This window comes from Drosophila bipectinata, chromosome 3L, assembly GCF_030179905.1.
Source record: "Drosophila bipectinata strain 14024-0381.07 chromosome 3L, DbipHiC1v2, whole genome shotgun sequence".
NCBI lineage: Eukaryota > Metazoa > Arthropoda > Insecta > Diptera > Drosophilidae > Drosophila > Drosophila bipectinata.
In genome coordinates, this window is record NC_091738.1 from 5308950 (window position 1) to 5329651 (window position 20702).

Consider the following 20702-nt stretch of genomic DNA (forward strand, 5'->3'; position numbering starts at 1 on the left):
AAAAATCTACAGAGCTTATAACCTTCCATACTGAGAGGTATCTTTAGAGCACCCTGATAGTCCTGATAAATCCTTTGATTTATAGCCCAGCTAGATATTCCCTTGAGTCCAATACGAAAATGGAAAGTATCTTTGACTGGCACTGTTCCCTAGGTTCAGCGAACGATTTATAATATCCATAAAATGGGTTTCTCCTGGCAACTTTGTAGCTGGATGTGCTGGAGGCTTTAATGAGCTGGGCACTCGGATTTGGGTTCGCTGACAGGAAATGCGGCAGGCACAACGAAATGCGAATGCCGAATGTATCTGGCAGATACGCGACGCACTCACCTGACATTGTTAATTGAATATGCATTGCATTTAATGCTGGCTTTATTAATTTATTACGCGCATCCGCTTAGCGTTCACTCCACAAGGCAGTTGCAGGCATTAGCTATAGGATCGAGTTGCTATATCTTGGGGGGAATTGAGAGATGAGGCTGCCAGTCGGCGTCAGCAGCCAAATGGAGCCGTTAGATAAGCCAAGTCAAGCCAAGGCAGCTGCGTGGATGCAACAGCATGTGACTGACCAGATGCATCTGCTGCTGCTGCAACTACGCTACTGCTTCCTGGCATTTTAATTGACTCGTTAATGAGTTTTGGCCAAAAGACGAAAGGGCTGCCATCGCTACCGTGCCCGTCATGAGCGTAATTGCAGGCGCACGCACCCACAACGAGTCGTCCTCTGGTACTATCTACCGGCAAGTATCTCTGCAAAATTAATCAGCAGTGACAGTTGCAGCAACGCCTTTTGGCCAGGCTAATGCAATTCCTGCTGATTAATCGCAATCATTTGTTGCGGGATTAGCCAGTGCTGCTGTTTACATATTCGTCATACTTTCGCGGCACTATTTGGCCATTATTATCATGATTGTTGATGCAGCAGCAGCCACACAGAGGAAAATTATTCTTTAAACTTTATTGCCAGTCTCTTAGACCCTTTTGGAAATAGCCAATATTTCTCTATGTGCAGTGGTGCAGATGCAGTTTTCTTGGCCAACAAAAGTATGTCAAATTGCAAATACACGACACGCAGCTACCACACATGGATCGAATACACATTCCCAGCTCCATCCTCTGCCCAAGATGTATAAGATACGTCGACGAAATCCTCAATTTCATTTAATAATTTGCGGAAATTGGCATTTAAAAATTTTCAGTGGCTTGTTAACGTTTCTTGGCCTTTTCACACGCTCCCGCGCACTCCGCGATCCGTTTTGAGAAATGTGCGGCCATTTATCTGACTTGATTTTGAGCAAAAATTGAATTTTAATTGCCAAACGAAAAGTTAATGAGAAAAGTGAAAGCAAGGTTAAAGAAATTAAATGCAATCTTTCCCTCTACCTGGCTAGTTAGCTGACTATGTGCTTTTCAGTATGTTTGTTTTTTTTCTCATTTTTTTGATTTAGTGATTTTTTCAATCGATTTGTCGGCAGTTTGGGGCACCCATTGATTCGCATTCGCATTCACATTCGCATTCGATTCGATTCGTTGGCTTTGCCACTGGCTCTGCTCATTTCATTTGATTTGATTTCATTTCATTCATTTCCATTTCAAAAGTAGTTCACCGATAAGCCGCTGCCTGTCCATTCAACTGTCCGTATGTCTGGCCGAGAGACTGACTGTCCGTCAGTCCGCCTGTCCGTGTGTCCGCCTGTCAGTCTGTCCGTTTGTCCGACTTGTCCCGCTTGTCATATCGCGATCGGCGCTAAAATCATACTAAGAGATACTTACGAGTATTTAACACCAACACGCTTTCAATTAAAAAGGCGTTGACAGCTACCAATTTTGTGCAGATCGTGATTGGCTTTTGTCTTGTCCTCTTATATATCTCATAGATACTCTCACGAACTTTTTATTTTTGGATTAGCTGACAAGGTTTATAAAGCTTTTCTAATATAATTTATAAAGAAACAATGCTTCTAAGGGATAGGTTTGAAGATTAATCCATTAAACCATTAAAAACCATGACTATTTCTTCTCCACATGATTTCCAAAGTAGTTTCAGTTCATGGGAAAGTTATACTATCTAGATTCTAGAATCTAGGGCTATTTACAAGTTGTTAGCATACTTCTGCGGACTTTGGTTTTTTTTTTATCAACGGCAACCATCTTGAAGATCTCTGGTTAGTGTATTCGTTGCTGGCCGTGCCGATTGATCAGGGATTCATCTTGTTTCTTTTTAATTAAATATTTAATCCCCGCCACCAACAGCCGATGCCAAAACAAGCCTAACACACAAAACTGGACCACGAATAGAGTCTCCAGTCGACAGGCAAGCCAGCCGGCCGGCTAAATAATGTCGCTGTCGTCCATTAGGCGTGCGCATTCAAACAAGGTGCGAAAAAAGATGCCGCCGATGTTGCTGATGTTGCATGTTGTTGCTGTTGCTATAGCTATTGCTGCTGCTGTGGCTGCTGCTGCTGCTGGTGTCGCCATTTTGTGGCCAGAGCAACCAGCTAGCTGATGACATTATGATGCGATATGCGATATTATATCTAAATTGTTGATCGGCTGCATTAACTGGGAGCTTTGGAACTGGGCGCTGGAAATGGAGATGGAGTTGGTTGGAGATCTTGAAGCTCGAGCTGGAGATGAAGGTGGATTGCTCCACAAATATGTCCATGAGTTGGGTGAAAGAGCTAAATGCAGCTGCGGAGACAGATAAATAAACATTGCTGACGGTGAAATTGGATTTGCTTAGCGCGCTTTCTTTGAGTCTCTGAGATGCGAGTGGCTTTTTTTTCTTTTAGTCGCAAATTAATTTGCGCCTTGTCGGCGGGCTTTGTGCAATGAAAACTATGTTTAATTGTTTCGCGCCTTGAATTGCCAACTACCATAAGGAGCGTTTTGCTCCACTGGAGCATCTGTGTCGCAGAAGCCTGGTCGCCTGTTTGGGCCAACTTATTTATGGCCCCTGACATTTGAACCCCCGTCTAAGGCCAGGAATGCGGTGGCAAACAACGTCTCTTTCCCCCCTCTAATTTTTGAGTCTTTAGTTTTTTTTTTTGGTGGACTTGCATAACCCCAGACCACAAGTCCAGAGAGCTAATATCGAGAAGACCGCAGCTGCTTTTGGCCAAGAACTGGCTGCATAGAATTCGGTCAGGCGAGAGCCATGAAAAATGAAGGCTTATTTACTGTCGACATACCCACTCCCGGGTCCCGGGTACGCGGCGAACCCCTGCGACATGGAGCCCCGGGACCCCATCCACAGTGGCATTAATAATAACTGCATGCATTAGCCCTCGCAGGCATAATAAGTTTTTTTTCCACCCAATAGAGATGGACTCCCAGTGTGTGAGAAGCCGCCTCCATTTTTCCACATTACGTTGAATAAGTTACTTAGTTATTTAGCTATTCAGTTATTCAGAATTTTCAAATGGCCAAACACTGAAATTAATTTAATGACCCCGTTGCATAAAACACCATTATTAATTTCCCATAGAACTGATAGAACTGGTTATGATACTTTATACTCCTAACGGTCTCCAGAGTCGATTACCCTTAATTGCAATTAGTTGGCGGAAAATGAGATCTTGATTCGGGGCTTTTCCACTTTGTCCTCGATGGCTTTATCCCAGCTGTCAATTGCTTAGCCAACTGTCGATTAGTGGCCGACACTCGGATAAATGCTAACCAGAAATTGAGAAATCAAAATAAGCTAATAAGCACTTTGGCAGCTTGACAAATCTCAAGTGGGCCATGAAAACTGGGCGAACCTGACAGGGAGAAGGCTTAAAAGGATTTGTGGTTGAGCTTGACTTAAGGTGGTTTATTTATTTCTATTTATTAGGAATATATTAGAGATTAAAAGCCAAATAATTAATATTTATTTAAAAATAATTGAAATATTTCAAAACTATGGAGACCTCTCTTAACTCTTTAGAATTCCTCCATTGCTATGTTAGCTCGTGCGTGATGGGATGTAGCACTCGTGTCTGCTGTCATCTCTACTCCTTGGCTCCCAAGATACTCGTACTCGTACTCCTGGTCGAATAAAATGAACACATGCTTGCCGCAAGTGCCGCCAATCGCAACCGGTTGAGATTGTTGCATGCAAATGTTCCACGCGAACAAACAATGCAGCTCCTGCTCCTGCTCCTCCAGTGCCTCCTGCGCCTCCTACTCCTCTTGATAGCTCCTTCACCTGACCATATTTCCATGCTGGCCGTGTCATCAAAACGGACGTTAATCATACGCTTAGCAAGCCAGCCATCGCCGATGGCAATCTTGGCCTGGCCTGGCTGGATGGCTGGCCTGTACCGTCTTGGTCTGGCTCAGAATGTCCATGGAGAGCGTATTTATTGAATTAACACTGGTCCTGCTCGGGGGACTGGGTCTGGGACTTGGACTTGAACGTGGTCTTGGTTTGGAATTGGAATTGGTTTTCATAACCGAAGGGGTCGGGCAATCGCAGACAACAGACAAAGTGTAATTGTTGTCGCCGCCAGTGGACGTCAAAACGTAACTGTCACATTGGGTTTGACATGTTTTTTAACACTAATTTTACACGCATTTTTAGAAATCGTCAACTTCATCAACAGCTGTCATCATTTTTTGAGCGTCGTCACGTCCGCTCCCCAATGCAGTTGGATTTGTAGCTCCACAAGTATCTGGAGTCTTGCTGGTAGTTGGGGTTTCGGTTGGACAGTGTCGCCAGATCGACGATAAGCTGTACACTCCTAAAAAAATATAGTTTTTTTTAACTATATTCAGAGATATAAATGAAGAGATTCCGATCTTTCTTTTCAGTTTTTATTAAAGTGCATCTGCCCCGCCTATATTTTGATGATGCACTTGCTGCGCCAAAGCAGGCGGCAAAGCAGCTTTACTGCCAGCAGCAGCTACACCAACACTAGCCACACCAGCAACTTGCAACAGCAACAACGGTTGCATGCAATATTGTCACCACATTAACGTCTTGGCCTTTTGTGGCCACAATTTATGACTCGGTGCGTGTCGCAGGGATTGAGATTGGTGGTTGGCTGGAGCTGGAGCTGGGGCTTTGGGGCTGGGTTTTAGCCAGCATTCGTGCATCTTGGCTGGTTTGGAAAGTGAAAAATAAGTAAAATTGTAATCGCCTTTTGCCGTAAAATAGTTAAACGAAATTGCTTTATTACCAGCCATGCGTGCCTCGGCGTTTTCCACTCATAAACCCCTTACTCGGCCCAGTGGGAGATCGAATAAATGTGGGCCCAAAGGGATTAGGCCGGCAATAAAACTCGAAATAAATCACCTTGGCCAGCACACAACTAACAGCAACAGGGTGCTAAGAAAAATTGACATTTCAATTGGTTTCCCCGCCTGATATATGTACTACATACATATGTAGTTACCATGGCGTCCATTAATGGTGGTCGGCTTTCATGTTTAATGTCTCACTTGGCGCAGTCGCATTCCGATCGCAATTCCTCTGATCTCTGGGCCAGTTATCGTCGCTATAATTTCTAACACGCTGCCATAAATTCAAATTCAAAGCCGCAAAAAAAAAAACTTGAACAGAAATACTTAAAAGCCAGAGATAAGCCGGCAGCGATATGCTTGAGAAACCCAGAGACACAAGACCATCAACAAGCCGGCACAGAGAACAAATTAGCCAACAAGAAATGAGACAGCCAAATGGCAGAGCATATCATTTAAGTAGTACTTCAAATAAATTACCCAATACCAGAAATAGAAGTCGCAGAATCCCCCAAACAGCTCCACAAATAAGTGGAGTTGCTAAATAAAACCGAATTGGCTAATACTCTGGGGAAATTCGAGAACTGTAGACAGACTTGCCATTAATTACTGCTAAGGACTGGTTTGGGTTTTGTATATATCACTTAGTTTTAGAACTAAAGTCGATGTAAAAACATATGATTCCTATTAATTATTGCCATGAAAACGGAAATTGTAATCCATTAAGACTTGAACCATATGTTGACATTGTCCGAAGCTAACGAGCCATAAACATTCCATATAATGACTTACAGAATCGATCTTCTTTAAAGTAGAGGCCAAGTCGAATTGCCAAATCGAATCACCCTATTGCAGGGTACATGAAATGCCAATACTTTTGGTTGTCTCTAATAGCAACAACAGCAGAAACAACTAGAATAACAACTGCAACATTGGCGACAACTTTGTAAAGTGTCAAAATAAATTCGATATTGTGGCTTAAAAAATGTTTATGGCCAAGAGATAAATGCGCGACATTTGTGTAAATTACAAGTCAGCAGCGAAAGGAGCAGGGAGCTGCAGTCATAGCTGATGCAGGAGCAGGAGCAGGAGTGGCCACCACTGGAAGCCACGCATGCTCACAACTAGCCGCCGCAAAGCAACGCATGTTGCTGTTGTAGGTGTTGCATGTGTTTTATGGCGCATGCGATCAACTTGTAAAACTGTCACGTTAAATTTGCGTTTTATGTCAGGCCGCACATAGTAGGTTGCCAGAGTTGGGAATAGCTGACTTGGGAGCTCTAAGATCATCCCGAGAACAGAGTGCAGTCAACTCGAATGCAGTGGCTTATCAGCACAAAGCGGCTCCACATCCGCTGGGGATGGACTCCCCGGCTTATCGGGCAGTCGTTGCAGATGCCACTGGAAGCACCAAAGGCGGATGGGTGACATTTGCCTATTTACTTAAGTACACGAAAGGAAAACAAAGCTTGACTATAGTATGAGTTAAGATACAACATACAGAGTGATGTTCTGGAAACCACTCTGGAAACTCTCAGTGTAAGCAAATGCAAGACACCACTTCACCGATATTGGCGACATCGTCATCGGCAGTCGGTAGTGGGTGCCGGCTCCCAGTCTAACCCATTTTTTTCTTCGGTTTCTTTGGTTTTTGTTTGTGTTTGCTAATTGTTTAGATTTTATTGAATTTCATTGAGTGCCGCCTGTCAGCGACGAGGACGGGAAATCGGAATGAAATTGAAAATGCCTCATTATATACCTCCCCAGTACATAGTGAGTGAGTGATGGAGAGCAGTTGACTTTAGCTTTTCCACTTCCAGTCGCGGTTCTGAGCTGGCTGTGGCATGTTGCTGCAGTTTTGGTCGCGTCTGACGGACTTTGTTAGAGTTGTTGGCAATCGCGCCATGATCGGCAGTGAGGACGGCCCAAACTCGGAAAGACCAGGCGCCGGTAAATTGGCAGCCGAAACAGCCAATTATGTGAGTCAGCGGCTGGAGACATTCTAGACGATTGAGACGAGTGGTGATCCACTTATCGACGGCTATTAATAGTTCACAGTTCATTGATCAGCCCACGTCGCGGCGTCTTATCAGCGTCGGTGCAGTTAGCAGTGAAAATCCACTTGGGGCCGGGCTTTACTAAATCAATTAATTAATTTATGGCCCGCCTGTGCGGGGTAATCGTTGGGAAATAATCTGCCGCAGCCACATAAAGCCAAAAAGGCCAAACCCGAAACCCCAGTGAGGCGCCCAGTGCCTCACTCCGCCGGTTCGATTTCGATGTAAACAATTTGTGCAAGCCGGCTTTCCATCTTCTCTTCAATACAGGGTGACGCAAATCCATTTGAGATCGTATTGCTATCAGATCCATCTGGGTCTGGGCCCCCATTTAGAACCGATTGTTATGACAAGTTTCGTATAAATAATGACATCATCCCCGGACGCAATGTGTTCTGCTTTATGTGATTGAAAATAGTTGAGGCTCCAAATTGAATTGCCCAAGGTCCGATTTCAATGCCCAGCTTAATTCACACTGATCTGGATGTCGGTTGGTAATAAATAAACACACTAGTGTAATGATCAAATAGTCAAAAGAGTGTTTCTTATAATGGCCTGTTTCGAGAAGGTCTTTTGTTTTCGTTTGTGACTTTACACTCAATAAGGTTCTGACTATAATACCTTTTTTAATGGGTTGTGTTTAGAATACACGGTATTCTGTTATAATTCGAGAATTTATTTAATCAAAAAAGAGTATTTCAGACTCTATTCAATGCAATCATCAACCCACCCTGCTAAATCCAACTCTCCGCTCTAAAATTAGATTAATTAAGGCATCAAGCCAATTAAGAAATCAAGTTGATTGCACCACCCTGTATCTACATGGCTTAGATGATTGTCTATATATATATATATATATATATATTTCTTTATATATATTACTCTGCTGAAAACCCGTGCCTGCCATATTTGATGAGCATGAAGAGTCAGCGTCTCTGACAGCCGATTGTGCGGCAACTGTGAAACTGGAGCAGCTGTTTCGAGCCCCTGCTCCATTTCCTCGGCCCGATCTCCTCCAGCACCCCGTTTTCAACTCCCACTTCTCTACCGTCCCTGGAGGTTTTGGTTTTCATTCATTTGGATGGGATGCAGACGTGGACATGCCCCCAAAAGAGGTTCCGAGTTACTATCTGAAAGTTAGAAAAGATCAACACTTGACTAAAACGTTGGGGAACTATTGATGAAGTTTATTCTTTGGCTTGAGTTTCAGAAGTAGAGTCAGCAGTTTTTTATCATATTTATATTTTTGCATAGATCCAGATAAAACCCTTATTTTTATTTCCCTACAAATACAAACAAATCTATTTTATAAAAATTGTTTTCTGTGCAGAATTACAGATTTAGGAGCTGGGGGAGAACCCAAAAACGGAAAGTGAATCAGTCGGAGCACGCGCCCGCGTCTCCCCCTGGGAATCTTTGGGAGTCGGGTGCTCCCTGGGATGGTTATACTACATAGTTGTGGTATGCCACAGTTTGGTATGGAAGCTGGTTAGGCTTCGTTCCGCAGCATCATCATCGGCTTTGTCGATTGTATCAATTCAATTGGACGCAGCAGGTGATTAAAAATTGGTTAGAGCCACAAAATTATCAATGTGAGATCGTTGATTGCCCCGTGGCTGTTGTGTTTTGTTTTTTTATTTTACTTTTTTTCGTTTTCTCGTTTCTGGCCATGTCTACCTGTGTGGCTATATTATTGTGATTTCCAATACCTTTGGGAGGCTAGAGCTTCATAATACCCATAGTTGAGTCGTTTTATTTGATTTGTGTTCGATTGGATTTTAATTTGTAAAGTGGAGGCTAATTAGAGCGTCGATCATTTCTATGAGTTTCACTTTTCAGCGCTGGGATCTCGGGGATCGGGGAATTGGGACATGGAAATGGGGAGGAGACGACTGTGGCGATGAGGAGATACATTTAGATATAGATGTCGATGGGGAACCTTGGCCTAGCGTGGGCTTGTTAACATTAAGTTGAAGGTTTCCCACTGATTTCTAACGCTGTTGTCCTATATTTTAAGGTCACCACTTGGCTAACCTGGAGCGATGAAGCTGAAATTCTGCAAAAGTTTTCTCAGCTACTCTGGGACGACGAAATGCAGCTGAGGGCCCAAGAGCAAGACTTTGAAAAGTTCTATTTTATCGCAATGGTAAGTGTTGAATGTTCCTTTTAATGAATGATTTTTAAAACCATTGCTGAATCCTCAGAAACATTTGGCCAAAGGACGAGATCTACATGCGGCAGCCTTGAAACTCCCCGTTCCGAGCGAGAAGGCCAACAACCTGAAGGCAGCTCTGGATAAATTTTCCCACAATCTGGAACTGGCTCACGAACGCTTCGAGTCCGCCGGGCACCTGTTGCACCTGCTCAGCCAGCAGCAGCGGGATGGCGCCGGGCGAGAGGAGCTGCAGCGCCTGGCAGAGCAGCTGGGCGCAACAGCGCTTCTGGAGAAGCACTGGCCGGCAATGCGGAAGAGCCACACCCTGCCGGCAGCCAACAGCACACCCGCCACCTCCAGCGGCAAGCGGGTGAGCTACCGCTGCAGCTCCGGCAGCTCTGTATCTTTTGAGGGCGGCCCCTCGGGTGGCAGTTGCAGCTGCTGGCGCGAGAGCCGCAACCTGGAAGACATGGACGAGCCCGAGGAGGAGGAAGAGGAGCAGGACTGCGATGGCGGCGACGGAGAGGAGCAGCAGTCCAAGATTGCCGACTCCGGCGTAGGCGTTTGCGATAACTGTGAACGTAATCCCAAGCTGGCTAGGATCTGCTCCTGCCAGAGTCTCAATGAGAAGAAGTAAGTCTTGTACTTAGTATTTTGTCCATTTTAGTACATATTTGTACCTCTCTTTTATAGTCACGATGAGCTAATGGAGGACGAGTGCTTCGGAGATCGTCCATCGAAGCGGTACATGGACATGCACTCCCCCATGGAGGCGAATGCCCACTTGCAGTGCCATGGTTCCAGTCTAGAGCTGCCCAAGCTGGAGGAGTTGAGCTGTCTGGACCCGAAAATACAAAAGTGAGACAAATATCTTATAGAATTACAATCTTATCTAAATTCTTATGGCCATCTAGAACGCTTCTATTGATCATGCGCGAGATGATTGGTACCGAACGCGACTATGTGCGCTCCCTCTACTACGTCATCGAGAACTACATCGATGAGCTGCTCCGGGAGGACATCCCGCAGCCGTTGAGGGGCCAGCGCAATGTGATCTTCGGCAACATCGAGAAGATCTTCGAGTTCCACAACTCGCATTTCCTGGGCGAGCTGGAGCGGTACGAGCGAAATCCCCTGAAAGTGGGTGCCGCCTTCCTCGAAATGGAGTCCAAGTTCTACCTGTACGCCTTGTACAACAAGAACAAACCAAAAAGCGATACTCTGCTGAGCGAGTACGGCAGCTCCTTCTTCAAGCCCAAGCAACTTCAATTGGAGGATAAGCTCGATCTGGCATCATACCTCCTTAAGCCGGTCCAACGGATGGGAAAGTATGCTCTGCTTCTCCAGCAGCTGGTCAAAGCCTGCCGGAGTGTAGAGGGCCCTGCTCTTCAGGAGATTGCCGCGGATGTGGAGGAGCTGCAGCGCGCAGAGGAGATGGTCAAGTTCCAGCTGCGTCATGGCAATGATCTTCTGGCCATGGATTCGCTTCGAGATTGCGATGTGAATCTCAAGGAGCAGGGACGTCTGCTGCGTCAGAACGAGTTCCTTGTGTGGCAGGGACGCGGCGGAAAGAAGACTCTGCGTCAGGTATTCCTCTTCGAGGAGCTGGTGCTCTTCAGCAAGGCTAGACGCTTTCCCGATCACAAGGTGAGCATTATTACTTAATTAATTGATAAGCTAATTCATTCTACCATTTTTTTGTAGAATCTGGATATATATATTTACAAAAACAGCATAAAGACCTCAGACATTGGGCTCACTGCCCACACTGGCGATTCGGCCACCAAATTCGAGATATGGTTCCGGAAACGCAAGCCGGATGATACCTGGATGCTGCAGTGCATGTCGGAGGATATCAAAAATGCCTGGACCGAGGAGATCTCCAAACTGCTTTGGAAGCAGGCGAAACGAAACAGAGGTGAGTTCTACTAAAGTTTTAAATAATAAATAAATAATCCTATTAAATCCTTGACAGAAATTCGTCTGGCGGAGATGTCCTCGATGGGCATTGGCAGCAAACCCTGCCTGGATATTCGACCCAGCAACAATCAGATCAGCGATCGCTCCATTCCTTTGGCCCAGCTGAACAAGAGTAAGGCCCGTTGTCGTCTAATGTTGGACCAAATCTAATAAAATCTCTATGTAGCACCCAAGCTGCGTCCCTCGGAGCCCGGAAAGGGCAGCATGCGTCGCCCTAATTCGCTGATCTCGGAGAGCTCTCTGTCAAGTGGCACCAGCACAACCAGCAGCTCCTCAATCAGTGGTGGCTCATCTTCCGGCCACCATGATGGTGGTGGGGGACGCCACAGTCTGCATTTTGGTAAGCTGCCCGGACCTCATAGCTCCGGGTCAGCCCCATGCAGCGCCACCCTGGAACTAATCAACGAAACACAGACCCTCAAGCTGGGCAAGTCGCAGAGCGGGGCCAGTGGCAGCACCAAAGGATCGGAGCCAGGCGGCAGTGAGGGCGGAAACGGACAAGGACTCGGAGGCAGTAAACGACACCACAAACGATCGACCACAATTGTCAGCCAGCTGTCCATGGGTATTGAGCTTGAACTGTGTTATTTCTTCTAGAGGCACCCCGTAGATAGTAGTTGATCCCTGTACATACATTTAGGAACCTCCCAGTATTACTGTATATAATCCCAACACCACCACCTTATGAACACTTAACCCACAAACCGTAAATCGTAAACCGTAATCCGTATCTGTGTCGTGTGCTGCATGTTTATGTTGTATGTTGTGACTGTCCGCTAAGATTTCTACTCACATATATGAATATCCCTCCAATGCAGAAAGCGGAATAGTCTCGGATATCTGTGTCACTCCGGATCAGGAGCAGTCGGCGGGGGAGAGCAGCCGGAGCAGCTGGTCGACGTCCACAACATCGGCATCGGCGACTTCAACGACCAGCGCCTCCACGGTGATCCTGCGACGGTATCGATCCTACGCCCATGCGGCGGAATCAGCAAGTCCGGACGGCGGCAACAAATAGAGGAGTTACTCCTAGAATTTAAATAGCGAACAATTTATAGCTTTAGCAAACGGTTTCATCTTCGATTTCATCATAACGATGAATAATCGATCATTTTATTTCATTATTTTTGTTATTTATTATTTATTACACTTTAGTTTCGTTAATTTTTTTGTCACATTCTCTGTATTTGATTTGGAAAATCGATTGAAATTATTGAATTCAGCGTGTCAATGTCGAAGCATATTTCACATATATGTATTGTATGTATGTAGATCATAAAACCCACAATCGAACCAGTGCACACGAAAACCCCATGAAACCACACACCATAGAGGATGGATAATACGAAAGAGGGCGGATAGGATGTGCCACACGCCCACGTATCTGAATCGAAGATCATTACGTACAGCTAGATAATATGTAAACTAAGTGCCTACATTTAAACATAATACATAAATCTATATTTAAACAACAAAAAAATGTATCGTAAATAATTATAAGCAAAAACTTAAATTCAATAAAGTTTGCTTCAATGTCAAAACTCCCGGTTGGAATTGTTCATTTAAATATCCCGCCAAACCTAAAAAAATACTGTGGTGAGTTTTTTTGAGGCACATTATAATTCCCAAGTTATTTTTCGTTGGGTATGTGGCTTATAATGGAGTCGTAGCCATATATTTTATCGTACATGATGAGACCAACAACCTGAGTCGCTTGCGACGGTGTGGGCCCTAACCTATTTGGATTAGGGGACGTAATTCTGATAATTTATTTTATTAATCACTTATATTATTTTTCTTTTAAATTTGTACATAAATACACATTTTACTTAGAACTATTCAAGTTGGAGCGACATCATCTAACCGCCATGAAGTGTTGATATAAACAGAACATTATCGTTGGGTTGCAGTTCGTAATCCAATTCACCCTGAAATTAAATTAAAAGCTTTATAAAAAAAAATAAAGAAAATAGATTAAGGATATTCCCACCAATAACTCCCAGTCAGTGTCATTGATCAAAACCAAAATGCCGGGTCGTCTGAAAACAAAACACAAGAATATTTTTGTTATTAAAGTGAATATTTCGGACACTAATGGCCAACTTACACTGTATCGCCTTGAAGAAAGAGTTCTGGTCGCTCTGTCAATATGTTGGCATGCATCCACTTTAGCAGGTTAGCAATGTTCCCTATAAAAACAATCTTAATAAACGAATTTTTAAACCAATTCTTTAAACTCACATTTTTTTGTACCATCCAGGGCCAACTGGCGTCGCTTAATGTTTCCAAACAAAAGTTCAGCCCCTGCGCTGTGAGTTAAATTGTTTAAATTTTAAGTATCAATTAAGTAAACCTTTATTTACCTGAATTCCAATATAATATTCAATTCTGGCGTGCTCATGATTCCATATGATTTCTATATAGTATTTTTAATATTTTTGTTTTGGTATTTAGTTAGAGTGACCAAGTCTTGGTTAAACATATGGAGCTCACACAGTTGAAAAGCTCTTAATATTATATATTTATCCTTAAAACTTATGATTATACGTTACTTACTTACTTATTTATACATTTAAAATTGTAAATATATTTTCTTCCTCAGTAACTTTTTTAGCTTTTGCTTTAATTGGGTGACAAAAACATCGACAGCGATAACATGAATTATCGATGTTTCTCCATTTCAACACGAACGCCACAGGAAGCTAAAGCAAAAGTCCAAGCAAACAATGTGTACCTTTGGCGGGGAAATTGAAAAAGTCCTGAAAAACATTTCCATCAAACCCACAGATCGGGTAAACTTTAATATAGACGCCACAATAATCGAAAACGCCTTTATTCATAAAATATCCCAAAGGGATCCATTTTTTAAAAGTGCTTTTCGAGGACTCAGCTTAACGGGAAGCTATTTGGATAGAGTTAGAACCAACCTGCCAAACGAGTTCGACATGTTAACCAAGGTGGAGTTGCCCTGCTTTATAGATCCAGTGCCAGTAAGACATCATCAAAGCTACATATTCCTACGGGTCAGGGGTAATAACATTCCTTATCATTTAACGAATCAACATGGAAACGAATTCTACATAAGCCGGCGAAAGTTACAGAAATGGTTCCGAAAAAACATCGCCGCGGTTATTCCACTTCTACAAAATATACCGTGCGGTGGCGGGCGACGTTACAGATTAAAATATATACCCAATGGGCATGTGGCCCATACCATTAAGGCGACTTTGTTGACCAATCCTTGCCACTTTATCGACTTTGATTTCGTCCCAGCGTTTGCTTTTTCCCCCAGAGAATGGCCTCGAGAATTTCCACGACATAGAAACGGGGAGCAGGCTTGGTACGCAGTGCCAAGAACATTCAAATCCCCTCTAGCTGAGGATGATCCATTATCCTTTATTGTTGCCGCTCCTCACTGGGAACGAATGGTTTTGCATAAGAAGCAGAACCTTAAGGATGGATACCGTCTCCTGAAAGCCGTGAGGGATGCAAACGATCTACCTCTACTATTTAGCTACACTATTAAAAGCGTTTTCCTGAACGACGCCGAGAAAAATATTAACTGGAATCAGTCGCCTGGAAAAATACTCATTCGGGTAAGAGTAATCTTCGTCAAATATTTTAATAATTGATATTGAAATTTCATTTTAAAGGCAATTGTTCAAACAACAAATCATTTAAATAGAGGATTTCTTCCATTCTTTTTGGTGCCGAAATCTAACGTTTTGGATCATTTACAAAAAAAGGATATCTATAACTACAAAGCAAAGCTTTTCCGTGTCCTTAAAAGACTCATCAAATGCAGAGACCGCGATTCAATGTCGCCTGAAGATATTAAATTTATCTTTGGGATAGAAATGTAATTTCATAATAAAAAAAATGAATTAAGTTTTAAATAAAAAACTTAAATTGCTTTTGGTAAACACCATTTATTGCTGCTCCTTGCTTTTCGTTGACTTATCCTCCCTGACACTTGAATCCAGCTTGAAATCAATAGGTTTATCATATCCCATGATTTTCACATAGTGTTCAGGATCATCGAACAATGCGGGATCCACAAATAAAGGCCGCTTATTGACCAAAAAGGAAGTGAACATGCCGGGGACCTCTGGCACCACAACGTCACTGGTTCGAAATGTCGTCTGAAAATCAAAAGACTATAGAAATAGAAAACCAAAAACCATGTTGATCATTACCTTTATTTTCTGCAAGAGAAGTGAGATCGTGGTGGCCGTGTATTCCTCCGTTTGTGGATTGTAGTGCAGCTCAGTCACATACTTTTTGGTAATAAAGTGCAGGAGCAGAGGTGTTACAAAAGTGAAGAAGCCTCCAACCGAACAGAGGAAAACCGCCATTCCCGTACCGCCAATTTTCATTCCCTGCTCCATGAGGATCGGTTGGGCAGCCAAGCCGGCTAGACTCGTGCTCAGCGAAAAAAACTTGACGAGCTTCATGCGGGGAGCCAATGTTCCGTAATATATGCGCTGCAGTTCATTCTCCGATCCATCTTTAGTGGACTGGGTGGCGAGCCACCTGCTTGGAAACTTTTCCTGTTGCAGCTGATGATGTTGTTTTTGTAGTGCTCCATAGGAGCCGGCGATGTATCTGGTTCTTCCTGACAGGTGGATTTGTCGGGTTGCGCTGCCAAGGCACGCAGCAAACTGCGCCCCACGGGGCAGTACTGTTCTTATTGTAAACATTTCCTCTTTTAAATTAAGTTTTAATAAATAAAATCAGATGTTTCTAAGAGGAGTTAAATAACAACGATGTAGCCAGATGTTTTAAAAAAGCTCATTCGATACTGGTATTATGTACTAACGCTACACCATGCCGCCTAATATTTTTTTGTACGGTATTAAAAATATTTGATACCAAATTGACACTAGTATCAATTTTTAAATCAAATGGAGGGAAATATTTGTAGCTCGGGTTTTAATTCCAAATAAAAGAATCCAATAAAAAAGAATGGTTGTATTCCTGTTAAACACATTTTTCCATCAAAAAATCTTAAAACTTGGAACAAAATTTTGACATATTTTTATTTGGTAAAAATCTTATTTTTTGGCGCCCTTTTTATTGAATATCTCAACTTCTTTACAACAGATCGAAAAACGGAGTACCATTAATAAATCAGAGAACTTCCTCCCCCTAATCTGCATCAAAATATAAAAAAAATAACAATCTAAGATTTTGACCCTATTTTTGGGCAAAATCACGAAGTTACCCCTTTGAAAAATTGAAAAAAATGGGTCAAAAATTTTGTTGCCAGTTTTTAATGGAAAATGATTGTACTTCAAATTCTCGAATCGGAAAAGTATAACATTTGTGGATGTGCCAAGTAGTAGCAGAATTATACACATTTTTCCATCAGGAAAACTTAAAACTTGGAACAAAATTTCGATATGTTTTTATTTGGTAAAAATCTTATTTTTTGGCTCCCTTTTTATTGAATATCTCAACTTCTTCGCAACTGATCGAAAAACGAAATACCATTTATGAATCAGAGAACTTTTCCCCTTTGAGCTGCATCAAAATATCAAATAAATAACAATCTAAAATTTTGACCCTATTTTTGGGCAAAATCACGATGTTACCCCTTTGAAAAATTGAAAAAAATGGGTCCAAAATTTTGTTTTCAGGTTTTGATGGAAAATGGTTGTTCCAAAATCGTGTTCCAAAATTCCAAAATCGTGAAGGTATACCATTTATAGATCTGACAAGTATTTGCAAAGATATACACATTTTTCTGTTTGAAAATTGAAAAATTGGAACCATATTTTTGATATATTTTTATTTGGCTCAATTCCTAACTTTGGTTCTACTTTTATGCAAAAACCAAAAGGATAACGTTCTCCTATCAGTAAAGTATTAAAAGAGGCATGGAATATATTGCCTGATTAATCGATTTTAATAAGTATATGTTGAACTAGAGTAAAAAATATATATTTGTGATAGTATTCCTAAGCTATCCAAATATCTGAATTTATTAGCTAACCACTAAGCTTTCGAAAAGCGATAGTTTTCCCAGCGGATGCAAACAATGCCACCCACAAAATGGCAAAGGTCGAGTGTCAACTGGAGATTGCAATGGATTAACAATTAACAGTGAGAACGGAGGCGTAAAGTGGAACCCCTGTTGCGGTGTTATCTGGAAACCGAAAGCATGCACAGAAAACTGGCATGTGGATCGGAATTAATATGCTCGAATTAATGGCAATTGATAGGTGGGTGGATCGGGTCATAGGATGTCCTTAAATGTGGTCCAGTTCGTATATAAATTGTTCATTATAGACCATGTGCAATAGATACGGCTCTAGTTACCGCCACTACACTTTTGGCGGTGGTAGTTGACCACATTTTTAATTTATGTTGCTTTAATTGCTTAAAATCGAATTGCATGTAGAGGTTATACTACTAGTATGGTTATATGGTTACAGTACTTATGCTGGTTATTTATTTTTATATATTTTTGTGAAATTGGAATAGTAGTGAGCCGAGTGCACGCCTGACTGAGCTGCACTTTCGCATCCAGTTCCACATAGAGTTGACTGACAGGCGGGCGGAGATCTTGAAATTGCTTTAATGCAGAGCGTCCGGTTTCATTGGGCTGCATTCAGGCGTCACTAATCAACAATTTTCAAAGTGACCAAAAATCGCATTTGATTTTGAATTGCCATTGCATCCGCTGCTCCGCCCAGCACCCAGCTCGGCAGCTAGGCAGCTCCACTGCCCAAGTCACAGCTCAACTGGCTGACATGTGCCCCTAGGCCCACTCCATCCAATCCTGGCAATCCTTTTGTTATCCGTGCCTTTTGTTGTCATTTCATTATTGTTATTTCATGCATCATATTCATTCCCCGACTGTCGTCCGTGGTTGTTGCTGCTTGGCAATTGTTTGGCCGAAAAATTTCACATGCAGCAGGCAAAATAATTCATCGCAAAAAAAAAATCAACGCTGATATATATGGACGAGCTAGTGGCAGGGCAGGAAAAATAGTTCCTGCTCCGGCAGGATGGGGGGCCATATTGCTCATTCAAATTCGCTGTGATATCAATTTATTTTTATGCTTTGGTGACGACCTTTTTTATGCAACCCGCCCCTCCATAATTCAGCCACCATGCCCCACTCTGGGCCATAAACAAGCCACCATAAGGACCTCCACGGAGGTCCTACGCTGTCTGATTGATGCGATTTTCGATTGCAGTTGGCAATTTGTTTAATTTACCTTTTTTTTGTGTGTGTCGCCCACTGGGCGGCGGCTTATTTGTTTTAATGGCTTTATTAATTTATCAAATTATGGCATATAATTTATAATTATTGTTCATCGTTCGAAACTTGAAGCTCAAAAGTTGACTCAATTTCTCCGCCGAGCTCCGTTTGCCACTCACGTTCTGGCTCACTTCTGCAAAGTTGGAAAGGACTCGTAAGGACACAAATTTGATGGCAGACACATCCTTGTTCGATACATCCTTCGAATATGTTGCAGTTGCGTGTTGGAGGGGTTTAAAAAGGACTCGCAACATGGTTGGCAACGTGGTTCGATCCAACTTCAAGGATAGGTCCCGAAAGGTCCTTGAAAGGATAGAATCCACAGTAGAATTAAGCTCAAACCTTGACTGAGTGAAAAGATATTGGGGTTGTTACCCCTCTTATACGATAGAATATCATATCTGGCTTGTTTAAAAAAAATTTAAAATCCAGGACTTGAATTAGACCCGAGCCAAGGATTCAGGACTCTGAGCTTAGAGTCATTTTAGCCCCTGAAATGCGATTAGGATGAGCTTTACAATTAACATGCTAACGAGACGGCAGAAAACGACACAAAAGTGTCACCTCAAAGGTAAAAACAAAAAATACCTGAAACACAGAGGTCAGAGAAAATGGGTGGCAATGGCGGGTCCTTTTAGTTGGTGGCGACACCACAGACAGCCCTGGTGGTCCTGTAATTGTAGAATTTGTAGTATCAGTGGTCTGGCGCGATGTGCAATAAATCATTTAAAATTCACTTTAACATGCGCATGCAGCGGCGAGGAAATTCTGGGTTTTTAGTTTCCACCGTTGCCAGGGGCGTGGCTAAATGTTAAACTAAATGTTGGAATAATTACAAGCTTAAACTATGCACAGGTAGGGGCGAGTCAAGTTAAAGGAATTCATACATATCAGCTAAAAAAAAAAATAAAGGACTTGTGGCAGCAGAGGGAATGGAAAGGAATTCGATAGCTCGCACAGGTGGGAGGTGGATGCCCCTGTTCCTCACTTCCATTTGGCTTCATTGTCAGGCCAAGTACTACACCCTATCCCCCTTCCTGTTCACCGGAACACCCCAACATCCCGACGCCCTTATACCCGTAATTCATGTTCACGCTCACCCGGAGCCATTATTATGTTTCGTTCCGTTGTACTCCGCAAATTGGTAGTTCATTTTGAGCACATTTTGTGCCTGGCTGGTTATTAAATTGGTTTATAATTTATACGCTCGTGAACTCGTAATTTCCTCCATTTAATAAAGACAAATGTGTAGCAAGTGGGTCAATTTTACGAGTGCCTAGCAAGCTGCGATCTCTGAGTTATGAGTGCAGCAGTTGCAGCAGCCAAAGGATTTTTCTATCCCCTCCGTCAGGGCAGAGTCTTGCCTGGTAGCCATGGCTGCCACCCAAAAGGGATTCAATCGGCTCCCATCGTCGATGCAGGCAAATTAGTTGCACACTAACCCACACAACCGAGAGCCTTCTTAAAACAATCGCCCACATTTTATCCTTTCTCGGGCATCCTAGTTGCCCCGGCAACGACAAAGGAAAAGTTTCACCATCTGTGCTGAAATAATTACTGACAAAGCCTTAAATATTAAATTACACACTTATTTATTTTGGGCAGCCCCCAATGAAGCTCGTTCAGTTCGAAGGACATCGGCAAACCATCGCCGTGGCCATGTCCTGTTCTCACGTACAATGTCCTTGTCCATGGCTGCAACAGTGTGCGAATACGCAATGTCTTCGCCAGCTATTCAAATACCCGTACTCCTCCGTCCGACAGCCACTCCGACTAGAGGGAACTCCGTACTCCGGAGCTCCGGACTGCGCCACTCTGGTGTTTACTTTGTGGTTATTTTGAGGCTACAAGTTGCAACTTTTACATTTACGAGAACAAGAGCAAACAGCAACCGTAGCAACATCCAGTCCAGGAGCTGTCTGGCGAGTCCCTTCTATTCCTCTTTTCAGCTCACCGAGAAAAAGGATCATCCCAATTGGTTAGCAATTTGTTATTTTTTCGACGGGAAAATGGCTTT

The 20702-nt window shown here is 42.9% G+C and overlaps 3 protein-coding genes and 1 long non-coding RNA gene across 7 annotated transcripts in view; 2 read left to right on the top strand and 2 right to left on the bottom strand.

Annotated features, from left to right (window-relative positions):
- Positions 1-12433, top strand: part of Pura (Puratrophin-1-like) — a 50851-nt gene extending 38418 nt beyond the window's left edge. For 3 of the 4 annotated variants that reach the window (XM_070279529.1, XM_070279531.1, XM_070279530.1), the window contains 8 exons: positions 9298-9426; positions 9485-10068; positions 10129-10293; positions 10350-11082; positions 11140-11353; positions 11411-11527; positions 11582-11980; positions 12234-12433. In XM_070279529.1, coding sequence (XP_070135630.1) covers positions 9298-9426; positions 9485-10068; positions 10129-10293; positions 10350-11082; positions 11140-11353; positions 11411-11527; positions 11582-11980; positions 12234-12433 — 2541 coding nt within the window. Of the gene's footprint in view, positions 1-7047; positions 7203-9297; positions 9427-9484; positions 10069-10128; positions 10294-10349; positions 11083-11139; positions 11354-11410; positions 11528-11581; positions 11981-12233 lie in introns of those variants that run through there. The other variant, XM_017244953.3, reaches the window with a different exon arrangement.
- A 760-nt stretch (positions 12434-13193) lies between these two features.
- On the bottom strand, positions 13194-13862 carry Urm1 (Ubiquitin-related modifier 1). The gene is made up of 5 exons (XM_017244761.3): positions 13779-13862; positions 13657-13724; positions 13523-13604; positions 13406-13454; positions 13194-13343 (listed from the first exon to the last, which is right to left on the bottom strand). Exons 1-5 carry the CDS (start codon positions 13814-13816, stop codon positions 13275-13277), a joined length of 306 nt encoding a protein of 101 aa, XP_017100250.2. The 5' UTR covers positions 13817-13862; the 3' UTR covers positions 13194-13274.
- Positions 13863-14116: 254 nt separating this feature from the next.
- LOC138926383 (uncharacterized) lies at positions 14117-15304 on the top strand. The gene is made up of 3 exons (XR_011442880.1): positions 14117-14207; positions 14270-15011; positions 15069-15304. It is a non-coding gene; the product is annotated as an uncharacterized lncRNA (long non-coding RNA).
- A 20-nt stretch (positions 15305-15324) lies between these two features.
- On the bottom strand, positions 15325-16400 carry LOC108127572 (transmembrane protein 70 homolog, mitochondrial). Its single transcript, XM_017244701.3, has 2 exons — positions 15612-16400; positions 15325-15557 (listed from the first exon to the last, which is right to left on the bottom strand). Exons 1-2 carry the CDS (start codon positions 16113-16115, stop codon positions 15345-15347), a joined length of 717 nt encoding a protein of 238 aa, XP_017100190.2. The 5' UTR covers positions 16116-16400; the 3' UTR covers positions 15325-15344.
- Positions 16401-20702: the final 4302 nt, after the last annotated feature.